The 21,779-nt window shown below is 43.4% G+C and overlaps 1 protein-coding gene and 1 long non-coding RNA gene across 4 annotated transcripts in view; one reads left to right on the top strand and one right to left on the bottom strand.

Annotated features, from left to right (window-relative positions):
- Positions 1-5,150, top strand: part of CTNNA3 (catenin alpha 3) — a 407,433-nt gene extending 402,283 nt beyond the window's left edge. For all 3 annotated transcript variants that reach the window (XM_066191821.1, XM_066191820.1, XM_066191822.1), the window contains one exon: positions 2,534-5,150. In XM_066191821.1, coding sequence (XP_066047918.1) covers positions 2,534-2,821 — 288 coding nt within the window. In that variant the 3' untranslated portion in view covers positions 2,822-5,150. The remainder of the gene's footprint in view (positions 1-2,533) is intronic.
- LOC136294228 (uncharacterized) overlaps positions 1-21,779 on the bottom strand; it is a 50,867-nt gene that overhangs the window by 16,881 nt on the left and 12,207 nt on the right. Inside the window, exons 2-3 of the long non-coding RNA XR_010722343.1 lie at positions 2,162-2,245; positions 379-487 (exon numbers count right to left, since the gene is read on the bottom strand). This is a non-coding gene — a long non-coding RNA (uncharacterized lncRNA). The remainder of the gene's footprint in view (positions 1-378; positions 488-2,161; positions 2,246-21,779) is intronic.

Raw genomic sequence — 21,779 nt, 5'->3', positions numbered from 1 at the left:
GCCAAGTTTCATTTCTTCAGTTTTCCTGGATATGAGACCTTGAAGAGCCTGCTGAATATCTGAGATAAAAGCATCCAAGTGAAGACAGTTCTTGAGTACATCAGTTTTATAGAACAGATTTCCACCAAACTCTACATTGTTTCTGGCATTGAGGTAGAAAAACAGCTGCTCTCTAAAGCAAGAAAAAAGGAGATTAAATGTATGGCCTGATTGATACCGCCTGTAGCACACATCTAAGAACCTCTAAAACCTTCAAAATTCTGAGTGCAGTTAATACCCCACCCCAACAGAAGCTGTCTCTTTAGAAGGCAAATGTGAGATGCATCAGAAAGCAGAAGGGTCAGGTGGACGCAAGGACACAGCAGTTCTAGTGCTCACCTCAACATTCTCCGTGTTCCACAGTACACACTGAAGTCACAATACAGAACAGCTGAAGTTTTGTAGCATCCTGCTTGGGTGGTACCAGTTTCTTCTAGAAGTCTTTTCCCTGCCAGGCAAACAGGAATTTATTTGCTGCCCAGTTACCCAGCAACTTCAAAAAGGTGGAGCAGTTACACACAGTGGAGTCACTGGGAAACTTCAGGGAAAAAAACTTCCTCTGAAGCCCATTCACCATCTCCCACAGAATCAAAACCATCTTCTCCTTTGTCCCAGAAACTTCATAGTGGTGTTACTACAGTGCCAGTGCTGGAAAAGGGAATGTTAGGTGGTGTGGGGGGAAAGGATTATTCAAAGCTTTCAAGAAGCTTTGAATAATTACGGTGGTGTCAGCTGTTCTAGATATCTGCAGATAATTGAAATTTCATGTGTGTGTGCATGCAGAGTGTGTATAACCAGTCCTCAGGTTAGCATGAAAGAAGGAACTTCCTGTGAAGTCTCCTCCTGCTCCAGTAAACACGGTGTGACAGCATCCAGCAGTGAGGTGTGGTCAGAGCCTCCCTTCAGCTGCCCCTGAGCTAGGGCTGCACCTCCAGGCAGCCTCCCTGGGAAAAGGGCCAGAGGTGCTGGGAGTGTGGGACAGGAACTCTGAGCAAAACCTTCCCCACAGCCTGCAGCGTTGGGAAATGGTTTGTTTCAGATGTGTTAGATGTATAAGGAACTGTTTGAAACCTAGGGGTCAGCACGTGCTTTGAAGTTCCCGTCAAAGTGTGTGACAGAGGCTGCTGCAGGGCCAAGGCTCCCTCGTTCAGCTCATACATCAGTCCCCAAACACACCCCCAGTGGCAGCAGCGCCCTGCAAACACCAGGTGGCTGCTAGAGGCTGGCAGCCCTTTCTAGAAAGTTAACATGCTGCAGCAGGGACTGAACTTTAGAGACCATCTGGTAGCTTTTACACCTTTTCTTGGGGAATTGAGATAATTTCAGTTTGCCATCACACATACGCGTGCATTCAACCAGACTTTTTTTTTTTTTTTGCATTTCCAAAAACCAGCAATGTATTAACTGCAAGATTTTTCTGCCAGTTAAGAGGCATTTCCAAATTACAACTAAATGCAGCCTCTTGGCTTTATTTGCATTTGTGTTACACAGTTGGAATGAAGACAGACAGTAATAACACACCTCTCTCCCCTGATCAATTTGTTTGACCTGGCAAAGGGAGAAGACCTCAGACCTTTCCTACTAACCCCGTCTGTCAATCTGTACCTTGCCCAAGGCTCTGGGGTTCAGGTGGATGGCAAAGGACAGGATCACTCTGCACTAAACACATGGACAGCCCTCCAGAGAACTGGCCTCAGTGCTTTTACACAGGTGTTTCAGCAAAGGGGAGGTTTAGGAGGTGAAGTGTGAAGGCTGTCCCATTTTGAGGAGCAATTCTACTCTTTCTCCCTCCCAGCCATAGAGCATTTCCTCAGTGCTCCTGCTCCCTGTCCAGGGGCAGTGACAGAAGAGAGCCCTGCTGTGGCTGTGCTGGGGAAGGTGCCCGTAGGTGATGGCTTTGTTTGTTCCGCATTCTGCCCTTGGGGGCACTGCCCAAGCAGCTGGAGAGGCCACACAGTCACTGGCTTTTCTGTGGGTTATCCCACTTCTAATATCCCATACAAATCTTAGCTGCTGAGAACAGGTTCAGCAGCTCAGACAGAGCCAGACACTTCAGAGTATCCCAGCACTGCTCCTGAGCCGTGGGAGCCTGGAATGTGCCAGGAGCAGCTGGAGGCCTTACCTGGTGCTGAAACAAGGGGTCACATTTTCACAGCTCTTCTTCAAGTTGGTTTCATTACCCTTCAGTACTAATTGCAACAGGACCCTGCAGACAAGCATTGTGAATTCTTATTAAAGAAAAAACAAAACAATTAGCATTTATTGTTTATTTTATTATTATTACTTTAGTCCGCCAGCACGGTACAGAATTTCTGTACATCACAATAAATACGAGCAGCAGAGCAGGAGTACAGTGATCAAACACAAAAGGGAAAATACAGAAAGTATGGTTCAGTCTCTGCTAGTCTTACTTTTTAACTGTTGTTTATTGCTGTGCCTGCTGTGATTAAAATCACACTGACTTTCAGGCTGGTGTTTCTGTTTCCTATTACAGCTGGACAGCGTCACTTCACTAATTCAGGCCGCCAAAAATTTAATGAATTCTGTGGTGCAGACAGTGAAGATGTCCTATATTGCATCCACAAAGATTATCAAGATTCAGAGTCCTGCCGGCCCACGGCACCCAGTTGTGATGTGGAGAATGAAGGCTCCAGAGAAGAAGCCCCTGATTAAAAGAGAGAAGCCAGAAGAAATCTATGCTGCTGTCAGAAAAGGTTCTGCAAAGAAGAGAATCCATCCCGTGCAAGTCATGAGTGAATTCAGAGGCAGAAAAATAGTCTAATATTTTGCCACTATGTCTTCCTGCCTTGAATTTCTGATGATTTTTCATCTTTTCCCCCACTTATTTAATAACTATATATGCCAATGTTTTGCTCTAAATCTGTAAGATAACACTTGCTTAAATTATTTGAAAATGCTGTTGGACTAATTAGATGTACACAGTTGAAAATAACACTGATTGTCCTGCAGCGACCAACTCTGGTGTCTCTGCACAGCTGGGCCCGTGCTGCAGCTGGGAAGGAGCACTGTGCCACGTGCCCAAAGCCATCCTGCAGGCACCAGGCTTTAGGAGCTCCCTCAGCAGGGGTGGCAGTGGCCCCACTGCAGTGGATCTGTTTGGTGACACACAGGATCTCATGCTGGTGCTGCTGGGCCACCCCGTGACCAGCCCAGCTGAGCCCAGTCTGAGCCCTAAACCTGGGTCCAGGCTGCAGCATCCATAGCCCTGTCCTTGGCCCAGGCCATGCCTTGGAAATGTAAGCCGGAAAATGTTTGATGAAACACACGAAGTGTTGGAACAATGTGGAGGTAATAATGTAGTAAAAAAAAAACCACTGACTGCAAGCCAGCAGGGATGACAGCTCTTTAGAAGGCCTTTGGAAGCATGAACAGGAATCTGTGTTCTGCTCCCTGCTCTCTTCTGTGAGCCCCAGTAAATCTGCCGACTGTTACATTTGGCAGTTCAGATAAATCAGACATTAACAATAAAAAACTTTCCTAATTGCTGCACGAAAGAACAACTTTGAAATAAATCATTATTCCAAGACCAGTGTGTGAAATCCACATATCTTGAATCTTAGGAATGGGGAGAGTTTTCCCAAGCACCTGTAGTGAATTCAGTTACTTCTGACAGATGAGTCCTGAATGCAGGACTGTGCTGGCGGGTGCTGGATGGCTGCACTCAAAGTGTGTAATGAAGGTTAATCCGGCTCGTCCAGACCTCTGCAATGCACTTAAAGAAAACTATTTTTTTCTAAATACTTTTGAATCTGAAATCCACTTGGACTAATTTTTTTGGAAGGATCCAACTTGCCTTTTTGCCATGTCACCAATTTTTCACAGAAATCCACTTGGACTAATTTTTTTGGAAGGATCCAACTTGCCTTTTTGCCATGTCACCAATTTTTCACAGACTGCATTTGTTGCTCAGGATGTCTTTCCTTGGCCGTTCAGTAGATCCTTTGGCATGGCCACCTACATTTCCTACGATGAAAGAACTCCCTCAAAAGCCAGAGCTTCCTGTGTGTCACTGACTGCCATTATGGGATGGCTCCACACGCTGGGCTGCTGCTCCAGGTCACTTATTATCATGTTTGCACAGCAGTGCCTGACCCAGCCCAGTGTGGGCAGCAAGAATAACCCTAAACTGTGCCTTTCCTCTTGGGGCTGCTCTGTTTGTAAGCTGAGGATGCTGGGCCAGGGCAATTCCTAGGCTGTGGATTATGAAACCCTGTGAAATTATAGTGCTCATGAATTAAAAATTCTGCTGATCATTCTTCCACACCTTTCCTAATGTTGCAATCAGTTAAATGGAACAAAAGGAAGAGTTTGGAAGAAAATTGCCTTTTTCCAGCTCCAGTTCCCTCCAGCACGTTTGCATCAAGATCTCAGTAGTGTCTCCTGGCTTAGCTGCTCCTCCTAGGGCCCCAGAGGCAGGAGGTGAGCTGACACAGCCTTGTGACCTGCTCTGGGGGTGTGACTGTCCTGAAACCCTCCTGTCTCCAGGTTACACCTTTGATCCCAGTCACCCTGACGTCAAACATTTGTAACTAATGCCTTGGTATCACATCATTAATAAAAAAGCATGTACACCCCTGAGAAGCTGCTGTCAGTGTTGTGGGATTATTTTTTTAGTGTGTCTCAAGTGCAAGGCCTGCCAGGTGTGCTCACAGGAGCACCAGACTTTCTTCCAGCATGCTGCACATGCTCCATTAGCTGCTCTACAGGTTCTCCAGCATCAGTATCACCAAAGGACACTTCACTGCTTCATTTCATGCTCCTTCCTGCACTGCCAGTCTCTACTCCCACCCTGGCTATGCTCAGTAGTCAGTTTGATCTCAACACAGCACTTTATTACACAAAAGCTACCCTCTAACTGAATGAGGAATTTAAAACCCACTGCAGGTTGTTGAGAGGAGCCAAAAGAACGATAATTAAATCTAGACTAAATTTATCTTGGGTCAAATTCAATCCCAAGTGAAAAAGTTTATTCCTGGCTAAGGAGGCAGAGGGTAAGAAGTCCTGGAGCTGTAAAAAGCCCAGCTCATTACCCCTCAGCCAGTTTGGGAAGCAGGGAACCACCACTTCCCTGCCATGAGGGAGAATTCTGAAGGAGGATGAACTGCTCAGTAAGTTTTATTCCAAGCAGCTCCTCATTCATCCTTCAGCCTCCTCATTCCCTGCTAGCCCAGCTCTCAGAGCATAACTCCTCCCCCAGTTTCTGCCTGCCTCTCCCCAGCACGTCCCCTCGCACTGTGCCCTCCACTGCTCTCAGCCTGGCAGAGCTGCAGCTTTCTCACCTCAGCGGCTCAGATGATTTCATCAGCCTGCCTTGGCCTCTCCCCATTACCACATTACGGAGCAAAGTGTGATGGATGATTGAAGGCAATTTTATATGAAAAATTTTCACTAGAGCACTAAAAAGTGAGAGTCCCACTGCTGAAGCCCATTAGTTTGAGAGTACAGGTCTGCGGCATTTCCATGAATCCCAAAGCTGTTGAATTTTTATTTTTTTTAATAAACAGCTGATGTACTTTTTCTGCCAGCATAGCCTGGTACCACTAGGGAAGGAAGCTCTATAGCTGCATCTCTACTAAAGAACACAACTAAGCAGCCTGACATCAGGCCTGGCAAGGTGTTTTAAAAGTCCTGCAGTACTTTTTGAAAGGGTTCCACCCCTTATTTTCTGTGAGTCCACAACTGAAGCATTTGAGAAAAGTATGTTTATATAGCAAGTTCTTTCATGAGCCAATAGAAGTTTTCTTTTAGACAAAAAAAAAAAAAAAGGTATTTATTAGCAGCAGATAATAAAATTCTATGTAAAACCTATTTTTGCTTCCAGATATTACTTATCCCTTTTGTGTTGCTCCTGGCTGAACTCTGGGGACTTGCCAGTATATAGACTGAGGAAATGAGATGAATAACCCCTGTTGCCTCGGGTGGGATTTAAAACCAGAACAGAACTGTGTTGGAAGAGGCAGGGGGCTGGTGTGTGTGAGTGCTGGACAGGACAGCGGCAGGGCTGGCACTTCTGGCAGAGGACACGGGAGCTGTGGGCGCTCTCACCGTGGGGCTCAGCCAGGGGTGCTGCCTGTTCCTGCCTCTCAGCCCCGCATCCCCACAGCCTGGAAAGGCAGCACTCACCTTCCCCTCCCTACCAGCAGCTCGCCGACACCCGAGGCCCCAGGGACCCTCCCCAGCCCTCTGCTTGGCTCCCACTTCCCTTCCTGTGCAGAGAATCCTCTGCACCCCACGGAGCTGTGCCTGGAGCACTGAGGGAGCTCTGCCTGCTTACACACAACAGGTAATGCCCCTGGGGGCTGGGAGGAGACAGACAGAACAAAAGCGCTCATCTGATATTGCCCAGTAGAGGCAATTTTAGCATATGAGTAATTAAATAATAATTAAAGATCAAGCAGATAATGTGCACGCTTTTGCTTTGTTAAAGGGAAGAAAATGCACCAAGCAGTGTTAATTAAAAAGTCATGGATTTTGTGTTGCACACTGGAAGTGGTGCTGCTGCACTGAAAAATACTGCCTTTCAAATAAAAAACCACAGCTCACTGGAAACTTTCTTGGCATAAAGAAAAACAAAATACATCCAAAGCAGAAATGGCAAACAACCCATGAAAATACTTTAAAGCCCCTGATGTCTCTCATCAACAGGAGGAATGTGCTGTTATGGTCCAAGGAACTGGAAGCTGAGGAACTAATTTTTGGCTCCAGCCTAAATGCAATAGTTTAGATGAAAGCTTGCACTGCAAGAGGTGGATCTAACAGTTCTGTTTTAAGGAGTTTTTTACAGGTTAGGAAATACTCACATTCTACTTCCTGATGGTGAAAACGACTGTGTTAAAGCAGGCTGGAGACCACAGAGATGCCCTGTGCAGGATGTTGTTTCTTCTTGACCCTCAAATCTTTTATCAACCTGGTCATTTTAGAGCCCTTGGCTTTTCTGCTGCAGTTCTCAGTCACCTTCATAGAAGGCAGCAGCTGACTCAGGAGCAGCTGCCAGCACGCCGCAGCTCAGGAGCTGTGGGTCGGGCACTGCTCTTTCCAGGGGCTGGAGGGTTAAAGGAGCTGCTGCTCCCTGCTCCAGCAAGCCTCTGTGCCTTTGCTGCTTCATTCCCAGAGCTCTCTCACTGGATGGAAACAGGATAGGACATTGCTCTCACACTTTGTACCATGCCCAACCAGCCAGCATGGCTGAGAGAATGGGAGAAAACTAACTTTCTTGGGGAGTTTTTAGCTTCTCTGGTGGAGGAAGAGCCATTTAAAGCAATGATTGCTCCAGGAAAGCAGAATCTCCCTGGAGCTGAGGTTTTCCAAAGATGAAAAACAGCCAAAGGCTCATTTCTGCCTTCCACTCCCCTACAAACCCAGTCTAGTCCTCTCAGACATCACTGAGGGTTGGGGTTTCACAGCTTGCTGGGGGTGTGGTCCTTAGAACCTCAAATGAAAATAAGTAAAGAAAACACCAGTGCAACTTGCTGTCAGGAAGGTTTGCATCAGTTTCTCTAAGAGAACATCTGGATGCACAATGCAAAATTTATATTTAGCTCACCTGCCCTTAGGAGCAATTTGAGGACAGAAAAGAGAGGACTGGAGCTCTGCTACTTTACATCTTGGGTAGGAATTCATGGAGGGGGAACGTAGGTTAGATATGGGGAAGGAACTCTTTACTGTGAGGGTGGGTGGGCAAGCCCTGGCACAGGGTGCTCAGGGAGGCTGTGATGCCCCTGGATCCCTGGAAGTGTCCAAGGCCAGGCTGGATGGGGCTTGGACAGTGGGACATGTTGGATGAGATGTCTTCAAGGTCCACTGCAACCCCTCAACATTCTGTGATTCTGCATGGATTATACAGGTGCCACAGGAATAGTAAACAAAAGGCAGACTCCAAGCACACCCTGCAAACCATCTGCCCTTAATGTGGCCGCCTTAGTGCTTGGGTGATCTTTGCCCTTGGCTGACAGAAAAATAACCCTCTCTTATTTACCTATTTATATAATTATATAATTAACCTATTATGGATTTTATATCCGTTACAGCACACATTAGTAATGACTATTATAACAGTCATAAAACATGAGTAACAGAAATTAATGTAATAATTTTTAACATAATTAAATATATAGATATATTTATAGCTAAATGTATTTATATAATTACATAATATTTAGTTGCCAATAAACTAAAGTTGTTAGAATTCATAGCCACTACACGGGAGTACATGAATGTTTCACTTACAAAGGTGCAGCATCTCATATACTCAGCCTCAATTTTCTGCTTTTGAATTAATCTGACAGGGAAAAAATGGCTGCATCTTATGGCAAAAGTATAGCAACAGCAGGAAGCAAACTGGAATTTAAGCCCCCAGCAACTAAAAATAAGCACAGAATAATTATGTCTGCAAACCTTTGAAGAGTTTGAATAGGAAATTCATACTTATTATACTATAAAAAGAAAGGGAAATGAGACAACTTTTTGGCTCAGGATGAGATCTATTACCACTGAAATATTTTTTGTCTAGCTGCAAGCGTTACACAAGCCAATATAATTTCAAGACAAGTAGTTGTTATGTTAACAAGAATGACTAAGATGCTTCACTTCCCCCAGCATCCTGTCCTTCAACTACTCTTCCCAGTTTCCCTCCTGGAAGAACCCCTTGTTCTCAGGGCTCTGGAATGAATACAGCAGATAAAGTGTACTAACATTTCAGCGACTGTATCCATCCCAGAGATTCCATCTGAAGCAGTTACTGTGAAGCAAACCCATAATCTTGGCTAAAAATAAAGACTGTAGACTACCCTGTCACTGGAGTGAAATTCAAGACTTGAACCTGCCAAACTAGTGTGTTCACTCCTCTTGTCCCAGGCCTCCTTCTATTCTGTTTTGCTTTTTAGCCTGTGAGACACTGCCTGTGCTGGATATTCCCAGATACCGATCTCACAATAAAATGGGTCCAGTCTGTGATCAAAACAGAAGTTTGGTTTTTTGGAAATCCAGTCACAAGCCAAACTCTGTTATAGTTCCCTGGAGCTGGGCATCTAATGGGGGCAAGGCTTTATGGTGCCAGTCGTCCTCTCCCCTGTTCCAGTACCTCTACCAATTCCAGCTGCTGTGCCACCTGGGCACAGCTCCACCTTCCCAGTGCCCTGCTCACAGCGGTGTCCCCGGGCTTTCCCAGCTGTCCCCACTCCCTCTTTGGCACTTCACCCCAAGTGTGGAGCCTGTGGGCTGGCAGAACACCGTGTGCGAGTGCCAGCAGCCATCCTGGCTCTGCTCTGCCCTGCTGCTGGGAATGCTTCTGCAGGAGAGAACGGGTACCCCTTTCTGAGCCCAGGGGAAAAAGGGGGAGGTAAGAGGAAAAGTGACATTTCCACAACATGGAAAACTTCTGGTCTGTAATTCCATTGTTAAGGCAGCATTTCCCAAGGGGGCAGAAATAAGTGCTGCTTTCCTCCAGAAATGCCTCTGGGGGGGATTCTTTGTATGGAGTTCCTCCTACACGTGCCCACCTTGTACCGAGCACTTTGAGGCCACCAACTCATTGTCAGCATGCAGTAAGGATTTTGAAAGCCACCAACGACCTTCTTAAGGAAGCTCACTTGTCATTTTCACTGGACTGCTCTCAAAAGTTGGGATTCAAGGGACATTTACTTGTCACCGAGGAAAGAGGTAGTGCTGGGACTCTGACACAGCCCCAAGCACTGGATAACAAACACCCTCATGGGCCAACCTGCTGGAAGCAGATGAGCTGGAACAGCACTCACATCACTTTGCAACGCTTTTAATATTGCTATTATTTATACATGTCCAGCATTTACTTGAATTCCATCCTTGCTTCTGGAGGGAAAGGTTTTTCTTTGTCCTGAGCAATCAATATGATCCCAACCTGCTTGTCTAACCTGAGGGACGAAGAGAGAGATACACTCCCCATATTTCTTACATGTATCTCTTTTTTCCCTTGTAGAGAGATTTTTCCATTGTAGTTAGCTCTTCTTAAATGAGTAAGATCCACTGACCACCTTCAGCCTAATTGTCATCATTCCCACCCTGCCTCCCTGGCAGTAAGACTCCAACCTTTTTTACTCAAGTGCCAAGCTGTGTTAATCACCCACTGTAATGCCTAGAGATTCTGATGCCTAAAGGGAGGATAAAACAGGGATTAGTAGCAAAACACTGAAGAATTAAAGCAGCACATACAGAAGAGCTTACAAAGCACTCAAAACCTTAGAGAGCAGACAGAGCAGGCTCCACCTACAAAGTCAACAACCTTAACTGCAGTGGCCAAAGGCTTCTCCCTCTGATCTGTGCTTTGGCAACAGCAGCAATATTTCCTTGTTTAGAAAATGGTTATGTTTTCAGAATTCCCATCCTTAAACCTGTGTGCTCTAAGAACAGATGGCAAACCATGTGTCATAAAAGAAAACAAGACTTTGAGACAGAGATTAGAAAACAAGCTTTCTCCTTTAAAACCAGAAATCACCCACTGGACTCCTGAAGCCACTGCACTGCAATCTCTTGTTACAGGGCCCCAAGGAAACCAGCTCCTCCTGAGAACTACAGTAACAAAGGGGATAATCACAAGCATTTTAAAGACCTCAGCCACCTCTCTGTCACGGCTTACTACTTCTGTACTGCTGTCTCTGGGTTTTGGAGACATTGCTTTCAGTACCCTGATCTCTGAAGTTCAGCTCTCCCCAGAAGCACAGCAACCATGAGATTTGTACTTGTATTTGAATTCTGAATCTCTGAGGGAGCCATTTCTCTCTTAAGCAGGTAGGTAAGGACGTAACACATACGCAAGCCTGCAGGGGAGTTCCAAGAAGCAGTGTCTACTGCTCTCCATCGAAATGGTACCAGGATGCAGGCAATCCTCCCAAAGCAGAATGGCAGCAGGATGCAGGCAATCCTCCCGAGATGTGCCGAGCAAGGAAGGCTCAGTGGGAGCCCCATCCCCGCAGGCTCCCAGCCCACAGCGCTGCCCAGGCTCCCGAGGGCTCTGCTCCCAGCCTGCAGAGCAGCACACAACCCCAGCTGACCTGGTGTTACCTCCCAGCCAAAGAGCAATTGAATGTGCATGGGACACCTGCAGGCATTTCACTGCAGGACAGCAGGATAACAGACAGATTGGTATTAAACGCACGGCAACAACACAAAACGCCAGTGTTTACGTCCTCAATTCAAAATGAAGATTATTTCCCCTGATGTTTTGCTGGGCCACATAAGCAGCAGGCCATGCCTTGCTGCCTGAGGTGCAGCATGCAATACTCCAACAGGGGAGCTGATCAGGAGCAGCCAGACTGGCAGCATATTATACCTCTATGAACTCCTGCTAACATGTAAATTGCTGTGGTGTGGGGGTGATGAATTAGTTCAGTATCAATTTATAAGAAGTAAAGACCAGAATTACTTATTTGGATAAATCTTTTGTGCATGAGACTGTATCTGGACTGATAACATGAGCTTCTGTAATTTTGTTATATCTGATTGAAAAAAAAAACCTCAGAAACATTTTAAGACTTAGATAATTAATTTATCTAATCCAGTTGAACTTTCTTCTTCCAATTATTTCCTATATTGAGAGAGTGGATTTTTATAATAGAATTGGATGTAATGAAGTTTGTAAAATGAGAAATTGAAATGAATTAAAAACATTGATTTTTCTCCTCTACAGATGGATTTTCTCTTGACATCCCTTTCACTTGTTTCACTATCTTTGCAGCACCACTAAATACCACATTCAGAAGGCACCTGGCATTTCCAAAGCAAAAGAAATTGATTTTTGTACTAACATTGCAGTACAGTAACAAAACTACCACTTTTATTCATCCTATTGTGATTCATACTGTTGGAGGAGGGAGTCTGGACATGAATGGAGCAAATGAATCCGTGTCCCTGTGTTCTGGCCACATCCACTTCTTTTCATGTTAATTAGACTAATGTTAATTAGACTGCACAAAGAATAACCACATCTATGGTACATTTTATGGTTAAAATATGGTATGACTTTACAGTTTTTAATATGCACACGTTTTAACTATGTTTTATTCTGTACCAAAATTTTGTGCAGAAGCTTATTTGTTGTCCAGACTATGAGGTACATTTCAAAACTCTTCTCTCAGCTTTTTAATGTACGATCTTGGGAAAGTCACTTGGCCTGAGACTTATTATAAAGCAACACAAGTGATGTAATTAAAAAATGTATGTAATTAACTTCTGGTAAAGCCATTCAAAATTGATGTAAAGGCTAAGGCAAAACTGATTTTGCCACTGCAGCCAGTTTTTATTTTATTCCGTATGTCAGCACCCTCAAAGGCAAGTTCCATTTTTCCTGCCTTTATATAGGAAGCTGTTTTGCACTCCATAGCTCCTTGTGAGAGTTTGCATTCACCCCACCATTGCAGGGATGACTTAACTGTTCCCTACTACAACTAAGCACCAGGAAATCTTATCACCACCATGCTTGTTTTTCCGACTCTCCCCATTATGAAGTTTATTCGGTACCCTGTTTCACACACGCACAAACAGAAGAGAAGAAAGCCACAGAGGACTTATGTCAGCTGAAGAACAGCAACATATAGACCAAAACCCTTAGGTGAAATCCCTCATAAGGTGACACAAAGGCACAAAGAATGACTGACAAGGTAACGTGATGTGGCAGGGCCGCACACAGGAGATTCACTGACGGCTGGAGAACAAGGGAAATGCTCTTAGAGTTAACAGTGAGGTCTGAGCAAGACGGGAGAATAAACTGCAATGAAAAAATCAAACTCTGGCCTGTTTTGGAGAGGGGGAGAGAGAGCAGAGGGAGATGGCAGGAAGTCAAAGTACTCAGTGTTTAGAAAGAGATTAACATTTCTTCAGTGTTTAACAAGTAAATGTTGTATTTGTTAAAGATTCCATGCGATCAATGCTCCAGTTAGTTACTTTTATTTCCTTTAGCTAAGTAAGGCACAAAAGGCCGTGGGCTGTGCCACCTCTTGAAAAGCAAACTAGGACAGAATGCATTGGAGTAAATTTTACAGGCAACCTGTGTCATTCATGTGACGCACACCACACCTGGCAGCCCATATTGCAGGTCCAAGGCACTGTTCTCTACCTGTTATTCCAATGTAAATTACAGGAGAAGCTGAATAACATTCAGAAGGAAAAATAAATTACATTACTGGGCAGGTTGACAGTACAGCTATAGGAAGTACCGCAGGCAAAACTACTCCAGCCAAACATCACTGTGCACTGACCCAGTATTTTACCCTGTTCTAATAAACGGTCCTGATCTGCCCATAAAGACTCAGGACCTAGAGAAGCAATAACAATAGCACAAAGACAGAACGTTAAGCTGATCGTTCAGAGCGGCACTATCTGAAAAACCCACTGTCAGGGCTCTAAAGATGAAGCACTTCCACTGAGGGGGAATTCCAGTGCAAGGGGCTGGATGCTTCTGGCAGAGAGTATAAATTACCCCTTCTACCTTGGGACAGCACTCCTGGAGCAATTGGAAGGTATCTTGGTATGAATAAGAATCAGAACCTCTATCTGATAGAGATTCTGCTAGAAAATCATTTTCTGCTGTCCTAGGTGCTGGGACACACTATTTTCACGTTTGCTGCTGCTGGTATGTCAGGACAGTCTAGCGTGAATATGAGACACACGCTGGCTTCTTCATAGTAAAGAAGAGCAAATTTAATTTTCTGCTTCAGAAAACAGAATTGCTGGTAAGGAAAGCCAGATAATACCAGTCTTCTCCATGGAGGGAAACACTGAAACAGAATCTTGTAAAGGAAAGCTCTCATATGCCAGCAGTCCTTAACAAGCTGAACTTGGGTGGTACATATGAGAGAAGGTAGAGAAAGTACTGAAAGCAGATTTATAACTCTACAGAAAGACTGTTACTTTTTTTCAGAAATATTTATGTATTTATTTATTCCATTCTGCATTAATACAGCACTTGCAGCTGAGAACTCTTCCTCAGAAGTTTAAGACTGACTGTAAGAAATAATTAATAAGGCAATTTGTATGTTGAAGCTATGATTAAATAAACAGACTATTGCAGTGTTTTGAATTATTATGAAACAAAGAAGGATATTTTCTTGCACTATTTCACACACTGAAAGTGCAAGACAATTAATTCAAAACTATCTTTATAAGCACGGAATTTTAATGAGACATCTAATATAAACCAATAATCTAAGCAAGTAGAGGAATCAACACTACAAATTCTGTTAATGTCAGTATTAAAAAAAATAAAACAATTCTTATTATCTCAATGTGAACTAGAAAAGATGGCTATGAAGCACACCAGACTGATTTTAACCAGTTTCCCACTTGCAGCCAAGACCTGCCCACTGTAATACCAGGGTTGTCACAGCCTCAAGACTTTCCCGTTCAGAGGCTGCTCCAGAATACAAGACACAGCTCTCCTCTGCTTCATTTGCACAGACAACCACACCACTCTGCTTTCTCACAGCAGTCCCATAGTGAGTGGAAACAAACAAACCAACTAAACACCATGACAAGGGCATGACTTTTAATCTTTGTGTCTATGGAGTGTGCTCTTATTTAAATTCTTTTCCTCTGGGAGCCTGTAAATATGTACATTTTACTGTGGAAAGTGGAGCAGCTTCCACAAATAAGCATATTAGATGGAAGGCTCAGCCAACGAAAGCATAGGTTGCATGGATTATAAAATAGTGATTTCTGCAAGGCTTGTAAATGGACTATATTTAGGAGATTTGCATAAGAAAAAAGCAGAACTATTCTAGAACTACCTAAATACAGACAGCCTGTAACTACCCTCTTCTAAAACCCATGTCCTGTGCCCAATATTTTTATGTTATTTACTGAATATAGAAATAACAGCACAAGCAGAGTCTGGCAAAATCGAAGGTGATCTTCAGATTTCAGGCGACTTCAGACAGGAAAAGACCAAACACCCAAGTGTCCCCACGCCCAGTGGGAACATAACCCTAAGCTAGCCTTGCTTGTTTCCTGTGGATGAGTCTTGGAGTTGTCTTGTTGAGATGACTCCTCACTCATAAACATCTCTTCAGAAACACTCCAGAGAAAACATTTTTTTTTTTAATGTATCTTCTTGATCAATTACCCTTTAAATTTAATTTGAAGAAACTCAGCAGGTCAAATAACAAGTTTCAACCTCACCTCTCTTACTGAGATCTTATTTAAGAAAGGAAACGGAATTAATTTGCTTCTGGTTACACACTTCCATGACTACAGCTCCTTATATATATACACCATTTATTTCCTTAATAAAGCCAGTCTTAGCAGAGGCATTTTTTCCCCCAGTACTCACAGTGGAATACTTCAGCACTACTGATGTTCTACCGTGACCTTATGTAATTGCAAACTAGAGTGGCCAGCCACTCAGCTATATCAAACTGAGAAAGATTTCTGTATTCTTTAGAAATGAATGCAGATATTCAAGATGTTGCTGAATTTTTACTGCAGTCTGTAGTTAAGAACAAAAGTTCACAACCATAAGTGCAACTGAAATTTCTAAGGCGTTAAAGCAGCAAGGAAATCAGAGCCTCTTTACTGTATATTCAGATCAGCTCATTTGGGAAAACTTCCTTTTTAAACGTTTAAACCTAAAGAAATCTAAAAGCCAAATTACCTTGGAAAGCTTGTAGTGCTTGTAGAACAGATTAATATATCTCAGAATGAATACATTAGCAATGAAGTCACAGAATGCTTGCATCAGGTTTTCCTGCAACATTTCATGGTATATTAAATAAATGGTTGCACAGAGCAAAGCAGAAATGTATTTGCAGAGCCAGAAATAATGCAAATAATTACATGTGCGTTTTAAAAGTTCAATGGACTGTGGAAGCACCACCTACTAAACACAGCACATTCAATGTACCTGAAACACAGGAAATAAAATATAAAAATCCAAGGCATGAGGTGAAAACCGCGACTCATTAACCCCCGAGAGCAGCCTATGTTGTGAGTTGTCACAAAACTCAGGGTTAGGAAAGGGAAACATTAGGAATAAAACGAAAAAAAACCCCAAACACAACCCCCCTCACGCCACAAGGAACTCAAGAGCTGGACTGCACGTAATAATGGAGGGAAGCTCTGCAGGGAACGACTGGGAAGCTGCCAGGGAAGGCAGGAACACACGCAGGAAGTCATGAAGCTGCAGGGAGAAGAATGTAAAGGAGCTGCAGGAAAAAAGATCAGGCATTAGAAAGAAGACAGGCAGACTGACTTCTGGGCCATTGATTAAAGGCCTAAATAGGTACGTGAGTAACAGAGGATGAACATCAGTGACATGGTTCAGGAAAAAAAATCCAATTTCTCCTCATTCCATTAGGGAAAGCAGCACTTTCAAAGAAAGACTGTAACGAACTGAAAAGGTGAAATTAGGCACTACCATCTGGGACAAGAAGGGACAGTTACTCAAGTGTCAACCCTGAGCAGATTGCCAATCTAAATTTTCAGCCTGTAGGCTCTGGGTATACACGAAGGACACTCCAGCAGTGGAACAGCATCTCCCTACAGTACCTGCCTGCTTCCTCCTCCTCTGCCCCCAGCAAGCCCCGAGGCATGAGATGGGTGTCAGTTTAAAGCCCTGTCAGTGCTGGACCCCAGTATCAGGAAACGGCAGGCACTGAAGGCATCTTTGGCTCCTGCTCCTTCCTTCACAGCCCTTCTGGGAGCGCTCTCCTCCCCCTGCAGCTCCCAGAGAAGTCAGGGTCCTGCTGGGCTGTCTCAGGGCACAGCCCTGCACAGCAGCAATGTGCTGGAGCCGAGCAGCTCAGCCGAAGGGCAGCGCCCAAACAGCACCGGCGGTAAGCGGCAGATGTAATTTTGGACAAATGTTCTCTGCACCAGGTTGATCTTTCAGCTGGCGATAAAGATCTCACCTGGAGCCACCTTTGCTTTAAGTGCTTCTATGGTTCTGCCATTTAGTGTCCAGCCTGAGAATTTAATACAGCTACAGAATTTCATCTGAATTCTAAACCCCCACACACGAAGACACAGTGTTAGCTGTTACTCTGGCTTCCCAACAAAGGGTCCTAATTAATCATTTTGCCAGTATGAAATGCGTTGCATAATTGCTCAGAAATCAAGTTTCATTAACACTGGCATTAACTGTTGAAAATTGGCAGAAATACCATTAGAAGATGAAGCATCATTTAAATTAAATGCTTCATTTGTATTTTTTCCCCATCAAAATTAATGCATAGGAAATGGGCATACCACACTTCAGAAAAAAATACTTGTTGGTGAGGAAGAGAGTGAAAATGAATTTTCCACTGAATAAAACTCAAATTACATTTATTTTGTTACATGTAATTTTAGAAGCAGAAATACACACTTGACCCACTAGTTTTCAACATAAATGTAGGCACTTCTGAAAGAAATTTCAGCTGTTTTCAAGATCAAATTAGATATCTAACTTTGGATGTCTGTATTTGAAAAGCTCCACTTGCATTTATTATAGCAGGATACAATACTTATAAAACCATTTTTCTGTAACCTCGCCAAGCGACAGGTCCAAAATAAACAAAGTGAAGGGTTCTTTTTCAGCATATAATGTTGGAATTCACTGGATCACATTGTAGTGGTAACAGAAAATGTAAGTGGGTTAAAAAGGAGAAATTCTAATGGAGAAGGATGGTCTCACAAATGAAAAGGCTGGGTGTGCAAATCCCTCATTCGGAACTAACTTCTTTCAGGGATATCTTCCCACTTTCCAGCAAAGAATCCCATTACACGTGCCCTGCCCCTACACAAATTCCCTCTGAATTTGCTGCTGCAAGTTTCACAGGCAGTGAGCCAGATAACCCTCTCTGAAGTCAGAGCTTAATGTGGAAGTTTTCAGGATTAAACAGTAATGTCCAACAACCACAGTCGGGCCAAGCTGTGCTGGGAGAAGGCAAAATCAGTGGGAATTGCACCCCCCAAAATCTTCTGACCCTCAAGAAGAATCCCATGCGGCTGAAGAGCCAGAGTTGCCCGTGCTGTGTCCCCTTGGTGGCACCAAGGGTGTCCCTCAGGTTGCAGCTCAGGAACCAGGAACGCTCCCTGCACAAAGCTATCCTGACCTGAGCTCTGTGCGGCAGCAGCTGCAGTCAGAACACTGCTCAGGAATCACCCAAGGAACTGACATTTTCCTTCCCAGTTACACAACCTCCCCTGGCTTGGTTTGGTCTGGTTTTTCCTACAGGAAGAGAAAAGGAGGGATTTCTTGTAGGAAACTCCCTGCAATATTCATAGGCAACGCATGTGAAAGCAAGTAGATGCAATGTCAGTAAATGCTAATTATACTGGAGGTTCTTAAAATCTTAATAAAAAATTCAGTATCCAAATCAAATAATGGTCAAATTAATACACCAGTAAGTTAGCCTCAGTGTTGCTTGAATTAAATGAAATTAATTAGATCAAAGGAATAATACCATGACTAATCAAGCTTCTAAACACAAATGGTAACAATAAGCTAACTTTGTAGGCTGCTTATATATTCAGCTAAAGAATTTAATTTGTCTTGGTCACAACTCAGCTTAGGAGCTTATTTAATATCCTAAAAACTGAAGGCAAAGTCTGAGTCACAGTATCAAAAGCAGCTCCTCTCATGTAACGTAGACTTTTCTCTCTGGCCCAACATTCTTTCTCTCCCAGCAGAAGCCAAAAGGAATAAAAGTAATCCCTAAAAAGCAAAATTGTCATAATCTTTGTGACTTCTAATGGCAGGACATACCTCGACGGGAACTTTTCTAGATCCATTCTCAACAGGCACTTTTCCCAATCTTCCCTCCTCAGTCCGAAGCCAGCTTTAAACTCTCGTGACTCTTGCATTTCCCCCAGACTCCAGTGCTGGTGCTCACACACACACGACCATGGATTCCTACCATAAAGCTGGTAACCAAAGAAGGGCTGCACTCGCCCTTGCTGTTTAGATTTCTCAAGCTAAACAAAGTAACCATGAAATAGAAACAGCACAAGACCTCTTCCTGAACCACTGACCTGTCACAGGCCTCTTGCCTGGGAGCACAAACTAGGGTTATAAAGCATACCCTCCTGGCAGAGAGCTTTCTGATCAAAGCGCTTTTTGAGGGACACAGGTCAAAGACCAGGGAAGAAAAAGTCTAAACATCACCACTACTTCCACCTAAGGCTGCTGTGTTTGGAAAGACTATGACATTTACCACTGTCCCCTAAGATTTTTTTCACTACTACAGAAGGCAATAGGGGAATTTTTCTGTTGTTAAAGTCAGCTTACTCTCAGTGATACCATGGGCTTCAGGGAAATCTGGCAAACTGCTGCTCTGGAACCACAGAACTTGGTACAAAGTTGAACTAGTGTCCAGGCTGGCTACTGTATTTCTCAGCTGTCTCCAAAGCACATTCAGCAGTGTCTCTTTCTTTTTTACAGCTAATTTCTGGCCATTGCACAGAGGAAAAATAGCTAGCTCATGCTGTTCAACTATTCGTTGAAAAAGCCACCAAAATGAAAATAACATGGAAAATACAACCAGTGCGTGAAATTATGCAACTTCCATCTTAGAATCTCTAGCCATTAGTAGACACATTCGTAAAAATTATTCCTGTCACTGCCATTTTAAAGCAAAATCCAAAATCTTAAACTGTTTTCACTAAGCTTCCCAAAAGGTCTGAATAGGTACGGTATAAAATGCGCATTTAAAAAAAATCCTCTAACCATGTATTTGTGTCCTGGGAGCTACTCTGCTTTATGTCACATCAAATAAAGAAAGAAATACCAAATAATTAAAGCAGTTTCCTCTAGTGATATGAAGTTGGAAGCTGTGTGAATAGAAAAAACAGCCATGGGTCTCCTTTCTGCAACACTAAAATACTGTTTGCAGTGTGTCTTGTAGGTTTCATATCAACAGAACCACTAACAATGGACTAATATTTGAATAACTACCTCCCTTCCTGCCTACCCAGAGAAAGGGGAAGCTTCAACATCAACAACTTCAACATTAGCTTCACAGAAAGGCAAACTGCTCCTTGAGGCTCAGCCAAGCCAAAAGTATAACCCCGTGGGTTTGTCTTTTTTTATAAAAATACACCGTCAGTGAGAATAGAGGGTAAAACAAGGAAAAAACAAAACCAAAAAAACCCAAACCAAAACAAAAAAAACCCCCAACCAACCAAACAAAAAAACTCACCAAGGCAATTTTGGAACTAACACCCAGTATTAAAAATAAGCCACGGAAGTTCTGTTTCATCTGGTATCTCTCACTGAATTGAGTACATGAAGCGTAACATTCTAAGTCACTAATTTTTTGGTGGATTTCAGGAGAGAACTTCAAAGTTCACAAGACAGAGCTGGGATCTCAAGCTCAGTCCCTGAGGTTTACAGTCCCAGCTCCACGTTCTGCAGACAGATGTGAACTACAGGTCAATGACTGTCAAGTTCCAAAGGACACAAACCAGACGAGAAACCTTCACAGAAAAAAGGTGAAACCATGGGGCTGCATTTCCATGCCCTTAATACAACATAAATACCAGAACTGAAAACAAAAGTCTAATACACAGTCACGTGGCAAAGGGTTAAGTAAAAAATAATAGATCCAGGACAGGAAAGAGTGAAGTGGGAGTGGCTGGTCAAGCAGATCGAGGAGGCTGGAATTCTGGAGGGTTTAAGTCAGTTTAAAAACATAAAGACACAAAAACACAAGGACAGGCCCCCCTCCTTTCTAGCAGTTCTGAACAGTAAGGTACCCTGGATCCATCCATATTTCACCAACTGCTCTATCCAAGCAACGATATGTACTTATAAGTAGGAAAGCATTTACTTGAAATTTATGTTTGGTGATCTGATCTCGATCTGAACTTTCTATGCAGCATGCCAAAGGACATCGGAACCATATGGTAACAAGCTGGGTGTGTACATCTGCTGGCTTTCTGCATGTCAAGTGTTCCAAATAATTTTCTTTGTGTCTCTTCATCACACACAAAATTAAGGTAAACAAACAATTCAACTGGTGTAACACCACCTGTCATAGATCGAAAGCTGCCCAACGGAGAGTTGCTACATTGCTTCTATTTTGCATTAAGTGTATTTCCACTGCAAGGACTCATTTACATACTACTTTATAAATACAAATGCAGGGCCTAATTTCATATAATGATCTTGCAGTCCGTTTTAAATTGACACTGGTCAGTATGGGATAACGAACCGAGGTTTTCACATTCGTATGCAGCCAGAGGCAATGGACTTGCTGGCATAGTAAAGGTCACAGGCCAAACCAATCAGTTTTTTGAAAACGACACAATGAAACAAGCCAAGAAGGAATCATCAAACACAAACAGATTTTTCATATGTGTGGCTTAGCATCCAAAACTGAACAAGAATCTGTATTTCACAAAAAAATTTTCCCCTTCTTAGAGGGCAGCACACCGGTTCCCAGCTGTAACTCACTAATGTCACTTGTCTAAACAACATCATCAGTTGTATGAGCCAGTAAGATTGGCTGTGTAACCACTTTGACATGGGAATAAGGAGTTTGGAGTTACAGGAATTCTTTTTTCACAGACCTGCTTATCTACATCAGGGAGAGTCTTCATGCCCTGTCATCTTATGCACGTACGAACTGAAGCTTGTTGAAGCAATGAGCTGACAAAGAGGCAGGACCCTGAGTCAGTAACATTCTTTTTTTGATATAAAGAGATTAAACCATACAGTTGTAAACAACCTGCAGGCTATGATAGACAAACCGATCTCCTTTTTGAAAACAGGGATT

The sequence above is a fragment of the Chamaea fasciata genome, unplaced genomic scaffold (genome assembly GCF_029207755.1).
Source record: "Chamaea fasciata isolate MVZ Bird 193981 ecotype frontalis unplaced genomic scaffold, bChaFas1.0.hap1 SCAF_9, whole genome shotgun sequence".
In the NCBI taxonomy this organism is placed as follows: Eukaryota; Metazoa; Chordata; class Aves; order Passeriformes; family Sylviidae; genus Chamaea; species Chamaea fasciata.
This window is presented reverse-complemented; position numbering and strand designations above follow the sequence as displayed.